The 25,687-nt window shown below is 43.0% G+C and overlaps 1 protein-coding gene across 2 annotated transcripts; it reads left to right on the forward strand.

The window, feature by feature from the left end:
- Positions 1–11,659: 11,659 nt before the first annotated feature.
- SLC25A30 (solute carrier family 25 member 30) lies at positions 11,660–25,590 on the forward strand. Of its 2 annotated transcripts, XM_079721905.1 has the most exons (9): positions 11,660–11,728; positions 13,250–13,397; positions 17,425–17,519; positions 18,632–18,717; positions 20,502–20,597; positions 21,497–21,621; positions 22,910–23,048; positions 24,433–24,513; positions 25,461–25,590. In XM_079721905.1, the coding sequence occupies exons 1-9, from the start codon at positions 11,665–11,667 to the stop codon at positions 25,500–25,502; spliced, it is 876 nt and encodes a 291-aa protein (XP_079578031.1). In that variant the 5' UTR covers positions 11,660–11,664; the 3' UTR covers positions 25,503–25,590. The 2 variants fall into 2 exon arrangements, with proteins under 2 accessions (XP_079578031.1, XP_079578032.1); XM_079721906.1 differs by lacking the exons at positions 21,497–21,621; positions 22,910–23,048.
- The last annotated feature ends 97 nt before the right edge of the window (positions 25,591–25,687 follow it).

A 25,687-nucleotide genomic window follows, 5' to 3' on the forward strand; every position in this document is an offset into this window, starting at 1 on the left:
CAGCAGCAATTACTGTTTTTAATTCCCTCTCTTTGTAGCTGTATAGATGATGTAAGGAGAAAATAAATGTTGTTATAGAAAATGTAGTAGAGAGGAATGTAACTTTAGCATATATCTTAAGTGTAGGGAGAATCCTTTGTAGTTCTTAATTTGTATAGACACTTCTGCTCAGAAAACACTTTTTTTTGGTTGTTAAATAGATAAAAATTTTTGTACATCTCGCTCAGGAAAACCCTACCTGTATTTTGAATATGTCGATTTCCTACCCTCCCACCCACCGCTTTTTATTGTATTCTTATTTGCGCCAGTATTTTTAACAGCCTATGGTAAATAGCGTTTGGCTTTGTAGGTACATAGAGGAAGGATCAGCTTTCCCTCAGGGAGAGCTCAGTTTGAGTACTTCATAGCTGTGTGACTAGTCACAGTCACTTTCCCTCTCTCAGGCTGTCTTTCCTCAATTGTGAAATGAGATAATGATACCTATTTCATAGGGTTGTGAAGGTTAAATAAAATCCTTCATGTGGAAGACATATAGCAGTGCCTGACATGTCAGGTATTAATAATGACAGTATTGTGTTCATAGTGCAGCACAGAGAAGTGGTCTCTGGGTTTTAGTTTGGCTAGAAGGTAGGGCCCCAAGAGGAGAACAAAGTGGCAAGTGATCAATAGCCACTTCCATGCTGGACGCTGGAACCTTTGCAGGTTGTAAGCTCTTCCTTCCCTGAGTCTCAGGCTGAGCTGCTGCTCAGACACTAGTGATCACTAAGGGACACATCAATCTCCCTGACTGTGTTGGCCTGTTAGTCTTGACACTTGAGTAGAGTTGGGATTTTTCCCCAAAACTGAGCTAGCAAGTTAAGGAATGTGTGTGAGGAGAACCCCTCAAAGAGAGCTCAAAAACAAAGAAATGGTTTCATTTACTGAACAGAGACTTCAGCCCAAGATAACTGAAGCCCTTCACCGCTTGCCCTGGCCAGTACAGCTTACTGGACATACGGTCTATTAACCAGAACCTTTTCTTATTTAGATGTTTGACCAATTACTGATACCCTCTGGTTGTTATTTAAACCAAATTATTCTTTATGTGACTCTGCAGACAGTAACCTGGGAAGGCACGGTAGTCTTAACTGCTCAGGAAGCTAGTCCTAGCTTTGGGAAAGGAAAAGAGAAGAGCCCCAAAGTTAATGTACCCCCTCGTCTTAGTTAACTTTTAAACATTGTAGTGAATAGACTGTACTTTCTTACAGTTTAACCAGGGATACTGGAGGGGGGACCCTTGTTTGTGGAAGATAAGTTATTGTGGGGTAATATCTGAACAGGAACTAACGGGTGTGTGCTTCATCCCATGTGATTCAAAACCCTGGGAGGCAATTCCACAACAAGATCGAGCTCTACTTGAGTAGTTGCATATGAGTATAACCCAGAACCTCTGGGTTTTAATATTATAACTAACTAAAAATTTAATATCAAAACCAACAGAAGAAAAAGTAGCCAAATCTCATTAAACTTAAACTGGCAAAAGTATTGGCAGGAAATCAGAAAGTTAATGGGCGAGATGGCATGAAGTCATATGACAGTATAGTTTTTTTTTTTTTTTAATAAATTTATTTTTCGCTGCGTTGGGTCTTCGTTGCGGTGTGCGGGCTTCTCATTGCGGTGGCTTCTCTTGTTGCGGAGCGCAGGCTCTAGGCTCACAGGCTCAGTAGTTGTGGCACGCGGGCTCTAGAGCGCAGGCTCAGTAGTTGTGGTGCACGAGCTTAGTCGCTCCGCGGCATGTGAGATCTTCCCGGACCAGGGCTCAAACCCGTGTCCCCTGCACTGGCAGGCGGATTCTTAACCACTGCCCCACCAGGGAAGCTCCCCTTCGACATAGTTTTTAAAAAATGTTTTGTTTCTAATTAGAGATCAGAAGTTATAATCCCATTCTGAATAACGTTTTTGCTGACATTTTAGAGGATATCTTGTGTGTGTGTGTCTATTTTGTACATATACATTTATGTATACACTGCAGGAAAAATCTCTACTAAATAAGATGAATGCAAAGAAGAACCGGCTATAATGTCAACACTACCTAATCAACTACCTAATTTTAAGCGATACGTATTCCAAGGCCATCATTTATTTGACTCATTGATGCTTGGGATTTCCCTCCTTCAGTGGCTGGGGCCCTGTGTGTGTACTTTTAAGAATCTCCTCAGCCAGGTTAGGAACTACTAATAAGGAGTCCTGTGTTCCATATAGATGCTTGATGCATGTATAGTATCACAGCCAAGAAAATAAGAATCATAGAGGCCAGGAGGAGGGGGGAATGGAGAGGAACTGCTTAATGGTTTCCTTTTGGGGTGATGGAGTATTTTGGGGCTAGAGATGGCGGTTGTACAAAATTGGAATGTACTAAGTGCCACTGAATTATTTGCTAAAATGGTTTATTTTGTTTTGTTTGTTTTTGGCTGTACCGCGCGGCTTGTGGGATTTTAGTTCCTCGACCAGGGGACCAGGAATTGAACCCTGGCCCGGTGAGTGAAAGTGCCCAGTCCTAACCACTGGACCGTCAGGGACTTCCCTGGTTTATTTTGTAGTACGTGAATTTCACCTCAGTAAGAAACTTTGGGAAAAAATACGAATACTATCTTTGTATACTGTGTATTGGAAAAATTAATTATAACTGTTTAGATTGACTACCTTCTGAATATATATTTTTCTCTTAAGGCTTCTCTCTCAAAGCACATGTTCATTGTTTCTAAGGTACATCTTATCAGTAGTACCTTTTCCAAGGTGCTTGGTAATATTTTCTCAATTAAAATGCGATCACTCCTTTTTGATCATGTGCAGCCTCAGGTGGTAGCAGAAAGAACATTAAACTTGGAATCAAAGCATTTGGGGGTTGGAGGTCCACTTCTTCCCCATCAGCCATGTGGCCTTGGACAAGTTGCCTTCCTGAAACTGGGTTTCCTTGTCTCTTTTTCTGTCCTATCCCAAACTTGTGGGGGGATCCACTGAAATCACTTACGTTGAACACTTTTGTAACGGCAAGTGACAGTGCTTCCAGACGCCACCGTTATGTAGTTATTGTTTTGCTTTTTAACTTGGACTCGGCAAAACCCAAGAATGGGTTGAGGACAGTAATGAATTATTGGATTTATTATTAATGTGTTTTATAGTCTGTAACTTATAGTGTTAATCGTTTCTTTAGTTATGAATTTAGTAAGGCTAAGAATTAAGTACAGATATTAAACTTTTTCAAGGCTAATAGTGAGATGAGTTTTGGGGAGCAGGACTTGTTCTTTGGTACTGAAATACATAAAACATGATGATTTTTTCAGTTCCATGCTCAGGGAGCCTTCTACCTTAGTCTTCTGTAACCACTCTGAATTTGGTTAATGTCTGTAGATGAGGAACAGATATCTGTATGTCTGTTAGGGTCCTTTTTGAGTTCCTTTGTTTTCTCTTGGTGTAAGGAAGCCCCTTGGCCATCTTGAGAAGTGATGTTCTTGGCAGTAGTGACTTGTGGTAGGTCTCCTGGGAAATACAGACTTGGGAACACTCCCAAACATGTGAAGTAGAGACATTGGGCAGGGCGTCCCGGGTGGTGCGGTGGTTGGGAGTCCGCCTGCCGATGCGGGGGGACGCGGGTTCGTGCCCCGGTCCAGGAGGATCCCACATGCCGCAGGGCGGCTGGGCCCGTGGGCTGTGGCCACTGGGCCTGCGCGTCTGGAGCCTGTGCTCCGCGGCGGGAGGGGTCACGGCGGTGAGAGGCCCGCGTACCGCAAAAAAAACAAACAAAGAAAAAACATTGGGCATATTGCTTGCCAATGACTATAGTAAATTAGGATTTTATTTTATTTTATTTTATTTATTTATTTTTGCGGTACGCGGGCCTCTCACTACTGCGGCCCCTCCCGCCGCGGAGCACAGGCTCCGGACGCGCAGGCCCAGCGGCCATGGCTCACGGGCCCAGCCGCTCCGCGGCATATGGGATCCTCCCGGACCGGGGCACGAACCCGTATCCCCTGCATCGGCAGGCGGACTCTCAACCACTGCGCCACCAGGGAGGCCCGAGGATTTTATTTTAAACTGACAAGAATTAGGGTTGATAGTATATACAGAGAAGTGTCCTAATTTCCATGTGTCTCCTGTTAATTGGTGCAAGGCCAGATTTGCCGACGGAAATCGCATAAAACTGCAGAACACGTAATGAATGTGGGGGGCCTGGCTGTGGCAGGTGCGTGCATATAAGTCACAGTGAGTGAGGACCTATACAAGGAAAGGAGGATGGAAGGCAACATTTGTGTCTTTTTTTTTAATAGATCTTTATTGGAGTATAATTGCTTCACAATACTGTGTTAGTTTCTCTTGGACAACAAAGCCTATCAGCCATATGTATACACATGTCCCCATATCCCTTCCCTCTTGAGCCTCCCTCCCACCCTTCCTATCCCACCCCTCTAGGTCCTCGCAAAGCACTGAGGCGATCTCCCTGTGCTATGCTGCTGCTTCCCACCAGCCAACTATTTTACACACTATTTTACATAGTGTGTATATGTCAATGCTACTCTCAGTTCGCCCTAGCTTCGCCCTCCCACCCTTTGTCCTCAAGTCCATTCTCTATGTCTACCTCTTTATTCCTGCCCTGCAACTAGATCATCAGTACCATTTTTTTTTTTTTTATATGTCAGCATATGGTATTTGTTTTTCTCTTTCTGACTTACTTCACTCTGTATGACAGACTCTAGGTCCATCCACCTCACTACAAATAACTCAATTTCGTTTCTTTTTATGGCTGAGTAACATTCCAGTATATATATATGCCACATCTTCTTTATCCATTCATCTGTCGATGGACATTTAGGTTTGTTCCACGTCCTGGCTGTTGTAAATAGTGCTGCAGTGAACATGGTAGTACATGACTCTTTTTGAATTATGGTTTTCTCAGGGTATATGCCCAGTGGTGAGATTGCTGGGTCATATGGTAATTCTATTTTTAGTTTTTTAAGGAACCTCTGCACTGTTTTCCATAGTGGCTGTATCAATTTACATTCCCACCAACAGTGCAGGAGGGTTCCCTTTTCACCACACTCTTTCCAGCATTTATTGTTTCTATAGATTTTTTGATAATGGCCATTCTGACTGGTGTGAGGTGATACCTCATTGTAGTTTTGACTTGCATTTCTTTAATAATTAGTGATGTTGAGCATCTTTTCATGTGCCTCTTGGCCATCTGTATGCCTTCCTTGGTGAAATGTCTATTTACGTCTTCTGCCCATTTTTTAACTGGATTGTTTGTTTTTTCAATATTGAGCTCTATGAGCTGTTTATATATTTTGGAGATTAATCCTTTGTTGTTTTCATTTGCAAATATTTTCTCCCATTCTGAGAGTTGTCTTTTTGTCTTGTTTATGGTTTCCTTTGCTGTGCAAAAGCTTTTAAGTTTAACTAAGTCCTATTTGTTTATTTTTGTTTTTATTTCCATTACTCTAGGAGGTGGGTCAGAAAAGATCTTGCTGTGGTTTATGTGAAAGAGTGTTTTTCCTATGTTTTACTCTTAAGAGTTTTATAGTGTCTGGTCTTACATTTAAGTCTTTAATCCATTTGGAGTTTATTTTTGTGTATGGTGTTAGGTAGTGTTCTAATTTCATTCTTTTACATGTAGCTGTCCAGTTTTCCCAGCACCACTTATTGAAGAGTCTGTCTTTTCTCCATTGTATGTTCTTGCCTCATTTGTTGTAAATTAGGTGCCCATATGTGCATGGGTTTATCTCTGGGCATTCTATCTTGTACCATTGATCTATATTTCTGTTTTTGTGCCAGTACCATACTGTCTTGATTACTATAGCTTTGTGGTATAGTTTGAAGTTGGGGAGACTGATTCCTCCTACTCCGTTTTTCTTTCTCAAGATTGCTTTGGCTATTCGGGGACTTTTGTGTTTCCATATGAATTGTAAAATTTTTTATTCTAATTCTGTGAAGAATGCCATTGGTAGTTTGATAGGGATTGCAATGAATCTGTAGATTGCTTTGGGTAGTATAGTCACTTTCATAATATTGATTCTTCCAATCCAAGAACATGGTATATTTCTCCATCTGTTTGTGTCATCTTTGATTTCTTTCATCAGTGTTTTATAGTTTTCTGAGTACAACTCTTTCGCCTCCTTAGACAGGTTTATTCCTAGGTTTATTCTTTTTGTTGCAGTGGTAAATGGGGGTGTTTCCTTACTTTCTCTTCCTGATTTTTTGCTGTTGGTGTATAGGAATGCCAGAGATTTCTGTGCATTAATTTTGTTTCCTGCAACCTTACCAAATTCATTGATTAGTTCTAGTAGTTTTCTGGTAGCACCTTTAGGATTTTCTATGTATAGTATCATGTCATCAGTAAACAGTGACAGTTTTACTTCTTTTCCAATTTGTATTCCTTTTATTTCTTTTTCTTCTCTGATTGCCGTGGCTAGGACTTCCAAAACTGTGTTGAATAATGGTGGTGAGAGTGGACATCCTTGTCTTGTTCCTGATCTTAGTGGAAATGCTTTCCGTTTTTCACCATTGAGTATGATGCTTGCTGTGGATGTGTCATATATGGCCTTTATTATGTTGAGGTAGGTTCTCCCTGTGCCCATTTTCTTCAGAGTTTTTATCATAAATGTGTGTTGAATTTTGTCAGAAGCTTTTTCTGCATCTATTGAGATCATATGTTTTTATTCCTTAATTTGTTAATGTGGTATATCACATTGATTTGCGTATATTGAAGAATCCTTGCATCCCTGGGATAAATCCCACTTGATCATGGTGTATGATCCTTTCAATGTGCTGTTGGAATCTGTTTGCTAGTATTTTGTTGAGGATTTTTGCATCTATGTTCATCAGTGATATTGGTCTGTAATTTTCTTTTTTTGTGATATCTTTTTCTGGTTTTGGTATCAGGGTGATGGTGGCTTTGTAGAATGAATTTGGGAGTGTTTCTCCCTCTGCAATTTTTGGAGGACTTTGAGAAGGATCAGTGTTAGCTCTTCTCTAAATGTTTGATAGAATTCGCCTGTGAAGCCATCTGGTCCTGGACTTTTGTTTGTTGGAAGATTTTTAATTATGGTTTCAATTTCATTACTTGTGATAGGTCTGTTTATATTTTCTAATTCTTCCTGGTTCAGTCCTAGAAAATTGTACCTTTCCAAGAATTTGTCCATTTCTTCGTGGTTGTCCATTTTATTGACATATAGTTGTTTGTAGTAGTCTCTTATAATCCTTTGTGTTTCTGCAGCGTCAGTTGTAACTTCTCCTTTTCCATTTCTAATTTTATTGATTTTTGTCCTCTCCCTTTTTTTCTTGATGAGTCTGGCTAAGGGTTTATCAACTTTGTTTATCTTCTCAAAGAAGCAGCTTTTAGTTTTATTGATCTTTGCTTTTGTTTTCTTCCTTTCTGTTTCATTTATTTCTGCTCTGATCTTTATGATTTCTTTCCTTTTACTGACTTTGGGTTTTCTTTGTTCTTCTTTCTCTAGTTGTTTTAAGTGTAGGGTTAGGTTTTTTGTTTGTTTGTTTGTTTGTTTTTTTGTGGTGCGTGGGCCTCTCACTGTTGTGGCCTCTCCTGTTGTGGAGCACAGGCTCCGGACGCGCAGGCTCAGCGGCCATGGCTCACGGGCCCAGCCGCTCCGTGGCATGTGGGATCCTCCCGGACCTGGGCACGAACCCGTGTCCCCTGCATCGGCAGGAGGACTCTCTCAACCACTGCGCCACCAGGGAAGCCCAGGGTTAGATTGTTTATTTGAAATTTTTCTTGTTTCTTGAGGTGAGATTGAATTGCTATACACCTCCCTCTTAGAACTGCTTTTGCTGTGTCGCGTAGGTTTTGGGTCATTGTGTTTTTGTTGTCATTTGTTTCTTTTTTTTTTTTTTGCGGTACACGGGCCTCTCACTGTTGTGGCCTCTCCCGTTGCGGAGCACGGGCTCCGGACTCACAGGCTCAGCGGCCATGGCTCACGGGCCTAGCCGCTCCGTGGCATGTGGGATCTTCCCGGACCGGGGCATGAATCTGTGTCCCCTTCATCGGCAGGTGGACTCTCAACCACTGTGCCACCAGGAAAGCCCTGTCACTTGTTTCTATGTATTTTTTTTATTTCTTTGATTTCTTCACTGATCTCTCAGTTATTTAGTAGCACACTGTTTAGCCTCCATGTATTTGTGGTTTTTACAGTTTTTTTTCCTGTAATTGATTTCCAGTCTCATAGCGTTGTGGTCAGAAAAGATGCTTGATACGATTTCAGTTTTCTTAAATTTTCCGGGTCTTGTTTTTGTATCCATGCAGTCAGTCTGTGTCTTTTGGGACATTTAATCCATTTACATTCAAGGTTATTATCGATATGTTTGTTCCTATTACCATTTTCTTAATTGTTTTGGGTTTGTTTTTGTGGGTCTTTTTCTCTTATGTTTCCTGCTTAGAGAAGTTTCTTTAGCATTTGTTGTAAAGCTGCTTTGGTGGTGCTGAATTCTCTTAGCTTTTGCTTGTCTGAAAAGCTTTTGACTTCTCTATTGAATCTGAATGAGATTCTTGATGGGTAGAGTAATCTTGGTTGTAGGTTTTTCTCTTTCATCACTTTAAGTATATCCTGCCACTCCCTTCTGGCCTGCAGAGTTTCCTCTGAAAAACCTGCAGATAACCTTAAGGGGATTCCTTTGTATGTTATTTTTTGTTTTTCCCTTGTTGCTTTTAATATTTTTTCTTTGAATTTAATTTTTGTTAGTTTGATTAATATGTGTCTTGGTGTGTTTTTCCTAGGGTTTATCCTGTATGGGACTCTCTGTGCTTCCTGGGCTTGGGTGACTATTTCCTTTCCCATGTTAGGGAAGTTTTCGACTATAATCTCTTCAAATATTTTCTCAGATCCTTTCTTTTTCTCTTCTTCTTCTAGCACTCCTATATTCGAACGTTGGTGCGCTTAGTGTCGTCCCAGAGATCTCTGAGATTGTCTTCAGTTCTTTTCATCCTATTTTCTTTATTCTGCTCCTTGACAGTTATTTCCACTGTTTTGTCTTCCAGCTCACTTATTCGTTCTGCCTCAGTTATTCTGTTATTGATTCCTTCTAGTGTATTTTTCACTTAAGTTATTGTGTTGTTCATCTCTGTTTGTTTGTTCTTTAGTTCTTCTAGATCTTTGTTAAACATTTCTTGTATTTTCTCATCTGTGCCTCCGTTCTATTTTTGAGATTCTGGATCATCTTTACTATCATTACTCTGAATTCTTTTTCAGGTAGATTGCCTATTTCTTCTTCATTTATTTGGTCTTGTAGGTTTTTACCTTGCTCCTTCATCTGTGATAATATTTTTTTGCTGTCTCTCTTTTTTTCTTTTTTTAATGAGTGGGATTGTCTTCCTGTCTTAACTGGTTGTTTGGCCTGAGGCTTCCAACACTAGGGTTTGTAGGCTGTTGGGTAGAGCTGGGTCTTGGTGCTGAGATGAGGAACTCCGTGAGACCTCACTCCGATGAATATTCCCTGGGGTATGAGGTTCTCTGTTAGTCCAGTGGTTCAGACTTGGACCTCCCACCTCAGGAGCTTCGGCCCAACTCTGGGCTCGTGAACCAGGGTCCCGCAAGCCGCCTGGGGTGGCAACAACAACAACAAAAAAAGCAAAAAATAAAATTAGACTAGGAAACTAACAGATATGTTAGGAAGAATATAAACATAAAAATATAGATGAATCAACAACCAGAAGATGCATCTTTACCACAATAATAAATAAAGAGGGGCTTTCCTGGTGGCACAGTGGTTGAGAGTCCCCCCTGCCAATGCAGGGGACACGGGTTCGTGCCCCGGTCCAGGAGGATCCCACATGCTGCGGAGAGCTGGGCCCATGGGCCATGGCTGCTGAGCCTGTGTGTCCGGAGCCTGTGCTTCGCAACGGGGGAGGCCACAACAGTGAGAGGCCCGCATACCGCAAAAAATAAATAAATAAATAAATAAAGAGGAGGAGGGAAAAGAAAAAAAGCAAGTGTGGGGGAAGTCCTTGGCTGTGGAGGCGGGGCCTAAGCAAGGGCGAGGTTTGGGTGGTGGGCAGGGCCAATCCTCAGGAACCACAGGGCTGGAAAAGGGGGTGCTGTGGGCAACAGAAGGGGCCTAGGTGAATGAATGATCCGGGGAATAAACAAAGGAACAAACAGGATCTGATTGGAGCTGAGCTGATGAGGAAGTCACCAGCAGGACATGAACAACAGGCATGATCAGAACATGATGGCACGACGACAGTCACTCGCCTCCGGCTCAGGAAGGCCCTGGGGCTCCCTAAACCTTTTTTTTCCCCTAAACCTCTTTTAAAGCCAAATGTGTTAACAGTGATGAAGCGGGGAAAAGGACACAGAGAACAGGGACAGATGCCACCCCTGGTCTCAAGAGGGCAGCGGACCTCACCTGGGAGCCCCGCAGGCTCCCCGGGCCTGAGTGGCCGGGGCAAGCGCCCTCCACTCCTCTCGCTTCTCTTGCATGGCTCTTTCAGCCTGCCTCTCCTGATCTCCCCAGCCTCCCTCCTATGACCCCCGGACCCACGTGGCCTGGATGGGGTTTGGAGTGGGGGGTACTGGCCTGGGAGCTCAGCAGGCTCCCGGGGCCTGAGTGGGTGGGGCAATCGCCCTCCACTCCTCTCCCGCTACTCCAGGAGAGTCCCTCCCGCCTGCCTGTTCTGATCTGGCCTCAGGGGCACCAATCCTGTCTGGCCTCCGCTCCTCCTCCCCCCTCCGTCCCCCTACATCCTACTGGTTCACTTTGGGGTTCCTCCCGTCTCCTTGAGCGTCAGAGTCTCCCACCAGTGCCCGGCAGGTGCACTAGTTGTGGGGAGACGCTAATTCTGCGTCTTCTCACACCGCTATCTTGACTCCACCTCCCGTGAGTGTCTTTTTTCTATTTAATTTCCACAGTAGGCATGAGTAAAGGTGTGGACTCTACCCCTAATTGGTTGTATTGGCTGCTTCAATTATGATGATGATTATAATGGAGAATTTAAAAACGTAGAGGTCAACAGGAACTTTACTAGGAAGGAGGTGGTGAGGCTCTGACCCCATAGTCTGCCTCGTTCCTTCATCCCAAGCTGCCTCACAGCTAGTAACGTAACGTGAGTAAGAGAAGAGAGCTAACGTTTATAAACTAGAGGTACATTTTGGTCATTTAAAGTAATTATCATTTTAGCTTGTGGCACTGGGTTGCAACATTTTTCTGCTTCTGTGTATCTGAAAGACTCCAGTACCTCCTGGGAGGGACACTCACTAAGACAGTGGCAAACAAATAGCAAATATTTATTAAGTGAAGAACAGATTTAAGATAACATGGACTACCCAGAAAATCACCTCCATTGTACTACACTAATCACACACGTATCAAGATATTAAGATATAGGCTTATTTAAGGCCTGGGTTAGAATTAAGGCAACTGATCAAGTGATTTGGGGTTTAGGAAATAGGGGTGCTTTCCTTTATAAGGTGAGGATCATCTTGGGAATTGTGCATGTGTGGGTGGGGACAGTGTTCAGGGGTAGCATCTGGTAGTGCTCACTCCAATTGAAACACAAGCTTAAAGAAGAGACTGCCTGTGTGAGAAGTTACAGTGTTGAAACACCTTACTTTTGTGTCCAGGAAAAACCCTGTTGGAGGCTATGCATCTGTGAACAAAGGAGAAGGGACAGCGGTGAGCATGTCAGCCCTCAACTGGAAGCCCTTCGTGTACGGAGGCCTGGCCTCCATCACAGCGGAGTGCGGTAAGGAGCCCAGGGCGGAGGCCGGTCAGCTGCCTGCTGCACGTGACGAGGCTGAAACTTACGGGTGTGATCATTGGCTGTCATAAGACTTATGGTGTGAGTGTAGTTCAGGCACAGAATGTGAGATTATGAAACACTTAATCTCAGCATTCAAAATTTCTTTCTTCCTTTGGGATACTTTTAAGACAAAATAGTGACTTTGGCTGCTTATTAGCAGTTTAGGGTTGAAAGTTCAGTGGGGAGACAGTTGGACCTATTGCTCAAACGGAAGTTTCATGAATCATTGTTGGATGACATCTGACCCTGTTCTCTTTGTCCTTTTCCCTGCTTCATCACTGTTAACACATTTGGCTTTAAAAGAGGTTTAGGAAAAAAAAAAAGGTTTAGGGAGCCCCAGGGCCTTCCTGAGCCGGAGGCGAGTGTCGTCGTGCCATCATGTTCTGATCATGCCTGTTGTTCATGTCCTGCTGGTGACTTCCTCATCAGCTCAGCTCCAATCAGATCCTGTTTGTTCCTTTGTTTATTCCCCGGATCATTCATTCAGCACATGTTGATTGACGGGAATTCCCTGGTGTCAGTGGTTAGGACTCTGCACTTTCACTGCCCCAGGGCCCAGGTTCAAGCCCTAGTTGGGGAACTAAGATCCCACAAGCTGTGTGGCGTGGCCAAAACCAAAACAAAACACATGTTGATTGAAATGCTGCCAAGTGCCAGGTGCTGGGCTGAATCGCTGCTGTCCTGGGACAGAGGCTGCCCCTGAGGAGCCAGTGGAGACCAGGGCTGGGGGCTGAGACACATTAACCACTGACCACTGGCTTAGGCTCCCCGTGTAGATTCATCGACACAGTGACTCAAGGTTACTGTGTATGGGTTTATATGTTTGGATGGACTATCTCTTAGGTACTACATTAAACATTTTTACCTACATTAACAGAGTCATTTTTAGGCTGTAATACACAGGTGAGAAACGCCTTTAGAAAACGCATTTATCTCCGTTCATGTTGAGCCCCGTATCAGCCTTCACATGTGTGAAAAATAGTAACTTACATTTTATTTTTATTATTATTATTATTATTTCTTGGCTGCACTGCGCGGCCTGCAGGATCTAAGTTCCCCAACAAGGGGTTGAACCCGGGCCCCAGCAGTGAAAGTGAGTCTTAACCACTGGACTGCCAGGGAGTTCCCAGTAACATATTTTAAAGTGGATTTCCTGTTTGTGTAAATCATTCCATGTACTTACTTTTGACAGCAGTGCAGCCTCCTCAAATCCTAGGTAGAGTAAGATGGGACATAAATAAAAATGTACAGAAAACACAGTTATGCATTTTTAAAAAGATTTTTAAAAATCTGTTAGTTTTTTTTTTTTAAATAGGAAGATTGCAAAGTATCTGCCATTTCTTAATTCTGTTTCTTAGTTTACGTTATAGTCTGAATGTTTCCTCAGTAATGTATCCCTGTGTATCTTTTGTTTAGTGAAATTTCTTTTATTAAGTGAAACATTTCCTTCTTCAAAATTTTAAGGTACTTTTCCAATTGACTTAACCAAGACACGGCTCCAGATTCAAGGCCAGAAGAATGATGCAAACTTTAAAGAAATCAGGTATCGAGGAATGTTGCATGCGTTAGTGAGGATAGGCAGAGAGGAAGGCCTGAAAGCACTGTATTCAGGGTAAGTAGACCTTCGTGTGTTTATATTTCACTGTTGAGTTTTCAAATGAACAGACGTCACACTAAGACTTCATAGAGAAAAAATACAAGTTTGGGGTGTATTCAAGAGCAAGTAGCAATGGTTGATTTTTTTTTTTCATTTTTCATTTCAACTTTATTTTCTATATATGTGTTTTAATGTAGTGAGTATTGTGGTGAAACTATGTTTTCATTATATTCAAATACAGATAATAATACAAAAATTACATTTGTTTTAATAGCCCTTCCCCTTGGTTATTCTGAATTACTGAGGTTTTTGCTATAATGAAAATGATATGATATTCTCCATAGGTAAGAGTTGCAGTGAACAGCTTTTCTTTAATCCAACATTTAACAACCAGTGTGCTGCAGGCACTGGTTAGGAAAGTGAGTAAGGCGGGGTCCTGCCTATGTCAGTCAGAGGCCCTGCAGGAAACAATTCGTTCGGGTGGTTTAAATGAAGGGAGATTAATGAAAGGGCTACTTAAGGGTTAAGGGAGCGAATAAAGGATTTTGCGGTACCTAGAAACTAGCAAAGTGAGAAATTGTTACCAACCCTGGGACCAGGGGGACAAGGACAGGAATGATGTTAGCAGAGCCTACTAGGGCTTGAGCCTTGAAGGAGCCAACAGGAGTTGTTGAGAGATGCCTTACTAGTGCCCAGGGAGAGGAAGAAATACCTCCACTTCTTCTCCCTCCCTCCCTCCCTCCCTCCCTCCCTCCCATCTTCTACTGGCTGGAGTCAGCTGGCAGGGGAGCCGGGTGGTGTCATCCATGGCGCCAGCTTCGGCACAGAGCAGCACAGAGAGGGGCGAGACTGGATCTGGGTGGACACATGGGAATCGGCAGCAGCCCCTGCCCTGAAGGAACTATGGTTGAGTGGGGACTGCAGATGTGCAAACGGGATTACAGTGGCGTCTGCCAAGTACTAGCCTCTGGTTGAGGCAGGGCATCAATCCCAGACTAAGAGACCCTGGATCTGATCTTGAAGGACCAGGTCCAGATCCCAAACTGATGTCTCACAGCCCTCCCACCCACAGGTCCCCGAAGGTTTTTGTCTTTCAGTTGAGCCAGTCTTTTAAATGCGAGAAGTTGAACATAAAAACCATTCGATCGTCTCAAGAAAGCTAACATCCGGGCCCACATTGGGTCGCTTATGATAATAGTAACTGGTGTTAAGGATGCTTTCTCTGGTTTACCAAACCTATGGCACTCACATAGTGTAGGTGTGCAATTAGACTCAGCCCGCTTCACGCGCTCATAGCATCTGCCTGGTACCTGTAAGTGTGTGAGTTTACTATACCTGTGGCAGACAGAAGCCACTGAAGGGTTTTGAGTAGAGGGACTGACATGATCAGGTTTCCGTTGTAAACAATTCCCGCCTGCCATTGGGAGAAAGAGAGACAGTGACAGTGGAAACAGGCTGACACATAAGAAGCAGAGACAAGGACCTGACCTGAGGAATTGTCTTGGGGATGGAGAGAAAGAAGGCAGGCTGTTTAGGGCAGAGGATCGACACAGTGTACGACCTCATACGTGAGGGGTGGTGGGGAAGGAGGAGACGGGCTAGTGTCTCTCTCTGGTTCTGGCCAGTGTGCAGATGGAGGGGCCACTCCTTGGTCTAGGACACAGAAGAGGAGAGCGGATTGTTTGGAGAGGGAGGATAATTAGTTGTGTGAGACACTTGCTCTGGTGGTAGGTGTAGGACATGTGAATTGAAAAATCTGGGAAGCAGCTGGAAATGCATCTTGGGATCAGTGTTGGAAACATGAATTTAGGAGTCATCACTCTTCGGACAGTTGAAGCCATGCGAGTAGCTGAGCTCATCTGGGGAGTGTGTGGAGCCGTGAGAGAAGAGAGGAAGGCCAGAACTCCTGGGCCCCTCGGAGGACAGAGGTAGGATGTGCAGAGAAAGAGGAGGAATTGGAGAGAGGGCAGTTATGGCAGCTCAGGGAGGAGACGGCTGCAAGCAGGACAGAGAGTGGACCACAGCAAATACTGGAAAGGCAGAGGGGCTTTATAAGATGCTAATTGAAAAGCGTCATTTAATGTAGCTACAGAGATGTCCCTTGGGCCCCTTTTGGTGAGGGGGCTATTGATGAAGAGCGTGGAAGGAAGCCGGATTGCAATCTGAGAAGGAGGTGGGAAGTGTGGCAGGAGAGCCTGCGAGTATGAATGCCACAGGGTGGTTTTGGGGTGGGGAGGGTCCCGGAGGAGGGAGAGGGAATAAGTGGAACAGGGCCCCCCCGGAGGTGGGAGATGAGCTCCAGAGCAGCCCTGGAGGATGCTTACGGAGGCCAGATTTCACCAGGTGCTTTGTCCTGAGAAAGGAAAGCCCTCCCATTATAATGTGGATGGGCAAATAGAACTCCGTGTTCATGTACGTTTTCACTGAGGATAAATATGAGGGGCTGAGCTATCACTTAGGGAACTAATAACTTGCACACATTTAACTGAACACACACACACACATATACATATATTTTATTTTTTGCTCCACTGTGTGGCTTGTGGGAGCTTAGTTCCCCGACCAGGGATTGAACCTGGGCCCTTGGCATTGAAAGCACCTAGTCCTAACCACTGGACTGCCAGGGAATTCCCAAGAACGCACTTTTTTTTTTTTTTTTTTACTTTTGTTTTGTTTTAAAATTTTTATTTATTTATTTTTGGCTGTGTTCGGGCTTTCTCCAGTTGTAGCGAGCTGGGGCTACTCTTTTTTTTTTTTTGCGATATGCGGGCCTCTCACTGCTGTGGCGTCTCCCGCCACGGAGCACAGACTCCGTATGCACAGGCTCAGCGGCCATGGCTCATGGGCCCAGCCGCTCTGCGGCACGTGGGATCCTCCCGGACCGGGCACAAACCCGTGTCCCCTGCATCGGCAGGCGGACTCTCAACCACTGTGCCACCAGGGAAGCTCTCTTTTTTTTTTTTTTTTTAAATAACTTTATTTATGTATTTTTGGCTGCGTTGGGTCTTCGTTGCTGCGTGTGTGCTTTCTCTACTTGCGGCGAGCAGGGGCTCCTCTTCATGCGGTGCGCGGGCTTCTCACTGCAGTGGCTTCTCTTGTTGTGGAGCATGGGTTCTAAGCATGTGGGCTTCAGTAGTTGTGGCCCATGGGCTCTAGAGCGCAGGCTCAGTAGTTGTGAGGCATGGGCTTTGTTGCTCCGTGGCATGTGGGATCTTCCTGAACCAGGGCTCGAACCCGTGTCCGCTGCATTGGCAGGCGGATTCTTAACCACTGCGCCACCAAGGAAGTCCTTGGGGCTACTCTTCATTGCGTTGCGTGGGCTTCTCATTGCAGTGGCTTCTCTTGTTGCGGAGCACGGGCTCTAGGCACGCGGGCTTCAGTAGTTGTGGCACATGGGGTCACTAGTTGTGGCTCGTGGGCTCTGGAGCACAGGATCAGTAGTTGTGGCACACGGGGCTTAGTTGCTCCGTGGCGTGTGGGATCTTCCCGGACCAGGGCTCGAACCCGTGTACCTTGCATTGGCAGGCGGATTCTTAACCACTGCGCCACCAGGGAAGTCCCTCTTTATTATTTATTTTGTTTATCTTTGGCTGCGTCGGGTCTTAGTTGAGGCATGCTGGATCTTTCGTTGTGGTGCACGGGCTTCTCTCTAGTTGCGGCGTGCAGGCTCCAGGCCACGTGGGCTCTGTAGTTTGCGGCACACGGGCTCTAGTTGAGGAGCGAGAGCTCAGTAGTTGTGGCACTAGGGCTCTAGTTGAGGTGCGTGAGCTTAGTTGCCCCACAGCCTGTGGGATCTTAGTTGCCCGACCAGAGATCGAACCCACGTCCCCTGCATTGATTGTAAGGCGGATTCTTCACTGCTGGGCCACCAGGGAAGTCCTCCACCTATATTTTTGCTGGATTTTAAACTCTTAAGAAATCTGTCGTAGTGTAGTTTGATTGTGGAAGGCAGATACGTGATTGCGTCTCCTATGTGTGCCTTCTAGAGGATTTTAAGTGGTTTTTTAGAATTTTTTTGTCCCTTTGTCCGTTGGTTTGGCAGGATTGCTCCTGCGATGTTGCGCCAGGCTTCCTATGGCACCATCAAGATAGGCACCTACCAGAGCTTGAAGCGGTTATTTGTCGAGCGCCCGGAAGGTGAGTGGGGAATTCCACTTGTGGACAGGAGGTGGGTTGTTTGTCTTTTTATTCAAATGGTTTGGGATCGATTTTCTTATTTGTGTCTTTACTCCTGTGGAGGAGAACTTTGGGTTGGGTGTAAAATCTAAATGAATTGTACTTGCTTATATAAATATGCAAGTCAGATATGAGCTGAACTTAGGGGGGTAACAGAGCAATCTTACAAACATCTTAATGAGTTGTCCATGTTTCCACAGTGTCCAGACTAGAGGGTATGTTGTTGTAGTTCTAGCCCACTTAAAATTCTCTACAATCATAGGAATTATCACCTATTTTTCAGGAAAGCAGTGACTACATTTTCTAAGTATTGAGAACTCTGAGTTCTAATATTCTCTTGCTGGTTGATTCTTTGACTTTGCTTTAATCCCTAGAAGTTTCTGTCTTTTTTACAAAGAGATAAGCACTAGTCACTGTTCTATGAGAGCAGTGAGCCAGTAGCAAAGATGTTTAAAAGTGCTTCAGTATATTTCAAATTAAATATGTATAATGTGCTTTAAAATTTTATCTCCACCTTATCTCATAGGAGGGTATCTATTATTCTCCTACCAGTTGGTATACGACCTCATCTTAATTACAGTGGTCTGCACTTACACACAGAAGTGAATTATGGTTCACTTCCATGATAATTCACATTCCTTTTTAGGTGTCAAGAAATTTTGCTAAGCAAAATCCCTTCAGCCGGGGCTTCCCTGGTGGCGCAGTGGTTGGGAGTCCACCTGCCGATGCAGGGGACACGGGTTCGTGCCCCGGTCCGGGAAGATCCCACATGCCGCGGAGCGGCTGGACCCGTGAGCCATGGCTGCTGAGCCTGCACGTCCGGAGCCTGTGCTCCGCAACGGGAGAGGCCACAACAGTGAGAGAGGCCTGCGTACCGGAAAAAAAAAAAAAAAAAAATCTGTTCAGCCAGCAAAATCCCTAATCCTTTGAAAATTACTTGGTTCGTTAAGCATGTATTTCTTTAGTTTCTTAAATGAACGAGTGATGTTTAAGTGAATTACACCTATACATGAGTTACTCATATGAAGAGCCCTGTACGTATGAAGAGGCAAATAATATGTCTTTGTTTGCAGATGAAACCCTTCTGATAAATGTGGTCTGCGGAATTCTCTCTGGAGTCATATCCTCAACCATTGCTAATCCAACTGATGTTTTGAAAGTAAGCAGTGCTATCTATGTCTTACAGGCACACTCTGCATTTTCTTATTGTAATCAACATTCAGATAATGAAAATCTGTGAATATAACATATACTATGTATGTGTGAATCTTTACAGTTCTAGTGCCATGAAGACTCAGAAACATGCACTAGGTGGGTTTCCCACTGATACAGATAAGCTCGCAAGTAGGGCCCATTTTTGGAGACTTTGGAGGTTTTGGTGATTAACCAGAAAAAAGAAAATTAGGCTTAGATGTATTTGAATTTAATTTTTCATTGAAAATCTCCCTTGTTTTTATTGGTTCATTAAAATAGATGGGCTGTTGGGAATTCCCCGTTGGTCCAGTGGTTAGGACTTGGCGCTTTCACTGCTGAGGCTGCGGGTTCAGTCCCTGGTCGGGGAACTAAGATCTCAAAAGCCACACGATGCAGCCAAAAAATAAAAAATAAAATAAAATAGATGGACTGCAAGTTTTACAGCAGTCTAGGCAGCTTGTTGATGACCGTTTCTGAAGACGTTACGTTTTCCACTAATTTGATTTCAGGAAATAGTAATAAAAATATTTACATAACTACAATTAGACATAACTCATTAGATGACCTTATCAACAATACCAGGGATACAGCCTCCTTAAATCCTTTTTGTAATAAGGCAAGGGACTAACTAATTAAAGAAAATCAAAATTAGGTGTGAGTTATTGGTCACACCCTCTCAAGATATTCCTTTCCTTCCCTCATTCTTTTTCTTTCCCCCATTATTTAAGCAGCATTCACTGTGCTTCTACCTTGCACCAGTTGGTGTACTATATGCTTAGAATCCAAAAATGAGTCAGGCAAAGACCCCGCCTTCAGCTTTCAATCCAATAGGAGATTCCGACAACATCAAAATTGCATGCAGCAGGCTGTTTGGTGCACTACAGTTACACACGGTGAGAATAGAAGTACCAGGCCCTTTTGCCCTGAGTTTACCCTGTACTGGGGTAAAATTGCTAGAGAAAAATATCCACACTCCTGTTAACCTCTTAAATGTATATCAGGGCTATGGAAAGGCAGTTCCTGCATTTTCTTTTCTCATGTTAGCCTGGCAATAACAGTTCCCTTTAGAATTAGAGGGTAATGCATGTGCTCCCTAAACCAAAATAAGGTACCAGTTTTTTAGTGAGAAGAAGTCCCTTTTTATTCTTAAAAATGCAGAGCTACATCAAACATTATTTTTATGTTGGAATATTGGTCATGTGAATTCCATGGCGGTTGTAAAGTTCACTTGTAAGTTCCCGTGTAACAGAGTGTGACGGACATCACATGGCCATCCTTTGGCCAGCACGTCTGTGTACCTTGGGGTTTGGCTGGTTGGAAATAATAGGGCTTGGAGTAACTAATTTAAGAAATGTGCTTGCCAATGCTTGGTGCTGCCAGGTACACTGGATACTCATAAATTATGTTAAATCTTTAGAATTAACCATGATATTCTCTCTTTCCTACTTAGTAACCTAGAGGGAGATATGCCATTTTCTTTCCTTTTCAAAAGACTATTTAAAAAAATTTCTTTTTGACACTTAATGAGCTGCTGCATGCAAGACTGGACTCTACTAGATGCTTTTTCTTGATTCTAAAGTGCCTAAGAACCAATCCTGATAAATTTAAACTAGCATTGTAGTAATATTTATATTACAGTTTTTTTCTTTTAATGGTTATTAAACAACAAATTGAATAATTTTTTTTTTTAAGTCTGCATTTAGGGAGAAACATGCTAGTTTCTTTCTCACGTTAGTCTTTAATTTCTAGATTCGGATGCAAGCACAAAATAGCACCCTTCAAGGAGGAATGATAGGCAACTTCATTCACATTTACCAGCAAGAGGGAACAAGAGGACTTTGGAAGGTAAGCTTGAAAAACAGACCCAACTAACTTAGTTCTTCCCTTTTTTTTTTTTTTTCCGGTACGTGGGCCTCTCACTGCTGTGGCCTCTCCTGTTGCGGAGCACAGGCTCCGGACGCGCAGGCTCAGCGGCCATGGCTCATGGGCCCAGCCGCTCCACGGCATGTGGGATCCTCCCGGACCGGGGCACGAACCCGTGTCCCCTGCATCGGCAGGCGGACTCTCAACCACTGCGCCACCAGGGAAGCCCAGTTCTTCCCATTTTTAAAAAAATTTATTTTTCCTATTTTTATTATTTAATCCAAATGGTATAATGGAGTAAAAGAAGAAGGATGACATCTGCCCTTGAAGATCTTCTTCCTTAATTTCCTTAATCTGTAAAATGAAAATGTCATGATTTTACATAAGGAGTATGTCGTGATTTTAAAGTACCTTTTGAAAAATTCATATATAAGAAATTCTGTGAGGGTTGAATACTTTCTTTGTTTGCTTTTTTTCCCCCTAAGTTCTTATGGAGAAGAGATTATAGTTACATTGGATTTTTTGATCTGTATGGTTTCATGGCTCTTAAGTGAAGACTGTTAGGCAAGCACCGGTATGGAATGCTATTTCCTAGTGTTCTAGGGACTGTCATCTCATAGATTAGATCTTAAAGGTCGTCCAGTCCGATCCTCTCCGTACATACAAGGAAACCGGAAGCTCTGAGAGGTGACTTGTCCTGGTCCAGGTCGTACAGTTAGTGCCAGAATCAGAATTAGACTTTGGGGCTTCTGACTTCTTACCGTCTGGATTTTTCTACTCTTTCACTCTACATTTCTACCTACCAGCAGGAAAATGTAAAAATTGGCCATAGTTTGTAGGGGAGAGATATCTGACTTGTTATTCTTGATATTTTTACCCAGGGCGTGTCCCTTACTGCTCAGAGGGCCGCTATTGTTGTCGGTGTGGAGCTGCCGGTCTACGACCTCACCAAGAAGCATCTGATTCTCTCGGGCTTGATGGGAGACACTGTGTATACCCATTTCCTGTATGTTTATGGATTTTAAAATTAATATTTTAGGTATGCATGAGCTTAGGGTAGAAATTTGCTGCAAATTTATAGACATTTTAAAGAAAGTTTATCATAAAAGTATTATATTCTCATATTTGAAAAATTATGATACGGAAGTAAACCAGGAAAAAGGATGTCCTTACCCCTTTACCTAGGTAGCCATTGTTAACTGTTTGATGTGTACCTTCAGGTGTTTTCTATGTATATGCAAATATGTCTACAAAAATTACATGTGCTTTATTATACAGCTGCGATCATGCTTGGCATTCTCTTGCTTGCTTTTTATTTTTATAATTTTTCTGATTTATTGAGGTATAATTGGCAAGTAGAATTGTAAGATACTTCAAGTGCACAATACGGTTAGATACACGTATGCATTATGAAATGATTACCCTCATCGAGTTAATTAACACATCCATCATTTTATGTCTGTGTGAAAACATTTAAATTCTACTCTTGTAGCAAATTTAAATTATATATACTACTGTGTTGTCACCCATAACCACCATGTTATACATTAGATCCTCAGACCTTATTCATCTCATAACTGAAATTTTTGTACGCTTTTGCCAACTTCTTCCCAACCCCAAGCTCTGGCAACCACTTTTTTGACTCTCTGTTTCTATAACATTTGGCAGTTTTGGAGTCTGTTCTGTTTCTTATGTGCTAATGACATCTACTGGGTGGAGGCCAGCGAGCTGCTAAACATCTTACAATGCACAGGACAGACATCCACAACAAAGAATTCTCTGTCCTAAATGTTAGTAGTGCTGAAGTTGTGAAACCCTACTCTGAGTTAGTTGATACCCGGGCCGGTCTATGGTAGTCTTGTGACTGAAAGTTTAGTAGAACCCAGGGCCCTGGTGGGCATCACATTACAGTGAGGAAATCTTTTTCTCTGATCTCTAAGAGCAACGTAGTTATGAGATGGCTAAAATTACTCTGATGCCTATTTGTAGGTGAATAGAGAGAAAAAATATATCATCCTTGGAGGACGCTCCTTCCTGTTTCTATAATTCGTTGACGTTCCAGAACCTCAAAAGTATTCTTAGCCGAGGCTAGAATTTATAAGCCAGTATAAACAATGCTGGTGTTTAAGAAGTCTGTGCAGCTCTTTAGATAAGGGCCTCATTCTCATATATTCCATCTTGTAACCTGTTACTTTAACCTAGTTTGGGAGGAGGCTGTTTCCTGCCCTTGATAGTAGGGGCTGCAGCTCAGGGGTATTAAACTTTTTATTTTTCAAATGGTCTCTTCTTTATAGCTCAAGCTTCACCTGTGGGCTGGCGGGGGCCCTGGCCTCAAACCCTGTCGATGTGGTGAGAACACGTATGATGAATCAGAGAGTCCTTCAAGATGGCAGATGCCCTGGCTACACAGGTTCCCTGGATTGCTTGTTACAGGTGAGCGGCGGGGTTGTCCATCTGTACACTGTTGTGAATGCCTTTCGTGGCTCATTGGCTTCCATGTTGCCTTCTGAAGAGTTTCTTTTCAGGATTTAAAAACACAAGGGTTTAGAGCCTGACGAACCTGTGATTCTGTCATTTGTAATCGTGCGACTTCGGTCAAGGTACAGACTCTGTACACCTCGGTTTCCTCACAAGTGAAATGGGACAATAAATAATAGCACCTACGTCACAGGATTATTATAAAAATCATTGAGATCATACCTACAAAATAGTTAGCACAGTGCCTGGAATATGTTATGTAGAAACATCATATACATTTATAATAATAAGTATAGACATAATAATAAAACCTTGTTAGTATAATAATAAGGGACACTGGTGAAGTAAGCACATTTATTTTAGTTAGTCTTCAACATTCTAGTGGATTGCTTCAATCCGTGAAACAGCCCCCCAAATATATATTTGTATTTATATTTATTTTATTTATATTTATTTAACCAAAGGAGTATCTAAATTTTGAGGGCTGATGTAACTAAGATGAGTGATGCTCTAAAGTCTTGAGATGGTGCAGAGTTTCTGCCACACAGGGGCTAATTTTTTAAATACAAAATCTAAATGAATATTTAGAAATGAAAGTTCATTTTTCTTATATCTCTGCTCTGCTGTGAAGTGTGAGAAAATAGTCATATTTCCTGTGATTGTAGTAGAACTGTGTCTCCTTCCAGAATATATCACCTTCCTGTTGAGTCAGACTGGAATGAACATCCTTCATTCAGACAGCTCTCAAAGGAACACATGAATTTTACCTAAACTCTCAGTTTAAATAATTGGGCCTACAGTTCCTGAGTAGATGAAAGTTTGTGACTGTCTCCCCTGCTGGATTGCCAGCAGCCAACGATGAGGGGCCACTTCTGTGGTTGCTGTTTACCAGCATGATGCTGGCACATCCCTAGCCTTCAAATATTGCTTTAACGAAGCAAAGATGCTTAATGTTATCTATCCAACAACATGAAATGGTGGTACTCTGAATTATGTCTTTACTGCCCTTGCCTCCTGTTTTTATTTCTGACCTGCTGTAAGCCCACATGGCAAGGAGGCAGAAGATCCTAGTTGGAATTAAATCTCATCTCTTATTCATCCAACTGCTGTTTGCTTTGGGTGTGGGATAGTTTGGTACAGAGCCTTAGTCTTCACCTATGCAGAAACCTTTAAAGAACGAAAAGAGGCAGAGGGTAATGATTTCTTAGATAGTCCTTCCAGATAGAATTTTGTTTTTAAGAAAAATATGTCAGTTCAGTCTGGCTACTAATTATTAATGCATATTTGACATAATTGGAAAGTCGGACGTTAACTTTCTTTTCCCCCTCCCTTATAACAGACATGGAAGAATGAAGGGTTTTTTGCTCTATATAAAGGATTTTGGCCAAATTGGTTGAGACTTGGTCCTTGGAATATTATTGTATCCTTTTCTGTTGCAGTAGATCTGAAAAAAGATACAGCTGAAGAATGTTGTTTATATAAACTGTCATGTTATTAATTATAATTTAGAAGTAGGTTCTTATTCTGTTAAGTTCCTCTGATTCAAGAAATAACTATTCAGTTTCTTTTTCAGGAGGTATAAAGTCTCTGCTAGGCACTGTGAAGCTTGGTTTAATGGTGGTGTGATTGAAAGGCAATGGTAGCAATAAAAACTTTTCTTTAGACTCTGCTCTAGGAGCTGAGAGTGGTTATGATTTCAGAGAGAGGGAGAGACAAGGATTTATTTATTTGTTTATTTTTTCAATCCCTAGCCACCCTTGGGAAGGATGTGGTTTGGCAGCCATGTTCTAGAGTGCTTATTTCAGAGAGTGCCTAAGGATAGACAGGCATTAGCTCGAGAATTATTCGGCTGATTAGCACTTTTCCCTCTATGCCAAAGTGGGAGGCAGGAAGGAAGAGACAGTTTGTTAGAAATGAAAGGACAGAATTATAAAGCAGGGGATGTCAGTTTGCACCATCCTTGTTTATATGCGCCTCCCTCCCAGGCAAGCTTGCCTACCAGCAGCCCTGGAGGAGAGCTCCCCGGGGTTGCTCTCTTTCTCTTTCTCACAGAATTTACTGTTCTGTGAAGTCTTCCCAAAAGTCAGAAAAGCTAGCAGTGTGGATGTAATCTTAGAGGCTTTTGGAGGTGATGCAGGGGATTTATGTGTCTCAGTTGTGGTCTGTCTCTTCCAAGCTGACCTTGGGAAGGTTAATGGGGAGATCTCTTGGGGTGGTTGAGGGTGGAGCCCCTCATGTTTAATCATGTCCATGGCATGTGGTCTGCCCAGAAATATTTGTTAGGAGGTGTGCTATTTGTGGGTCTGTTTTGATGCGTTAGGGTTAATTAAGATGGCATAAAATGTCAGCCTTAACTAATACCTGCAGTTCTTTGTGACATATGAGCAGTTGAAGAAATTGGATTTGTGACAAGACTGCATGAGACATCCTGCTGAAAATGCTCACGTCTGAAATAGTGAAGCTTCCTGTCTTTCCCACTGCTTCTCACTGCTTGGCCCGCCACAGATTCTGAGGTGTGAGCAACAGGTGAAGACTGGGTTAGCTCAGATTGCTGTGTCCTGGCATCGGACGCTCTGCACCAAATGTTTAATGGC

This window comes from Hyperoodon ampullatus (genome assembly GCF_949752795.1).
Source record: "Hyperoodon ampullatus genome assembly, chromosome: 16".
Taxonomy (NCBI): domain Eukaryota; kingdom Metazoa; phylum Chordata; class Mammalia; order Artiodactyla; family Ziphiidae; genus Hyperoodon; species Hyperoodon ampullatus.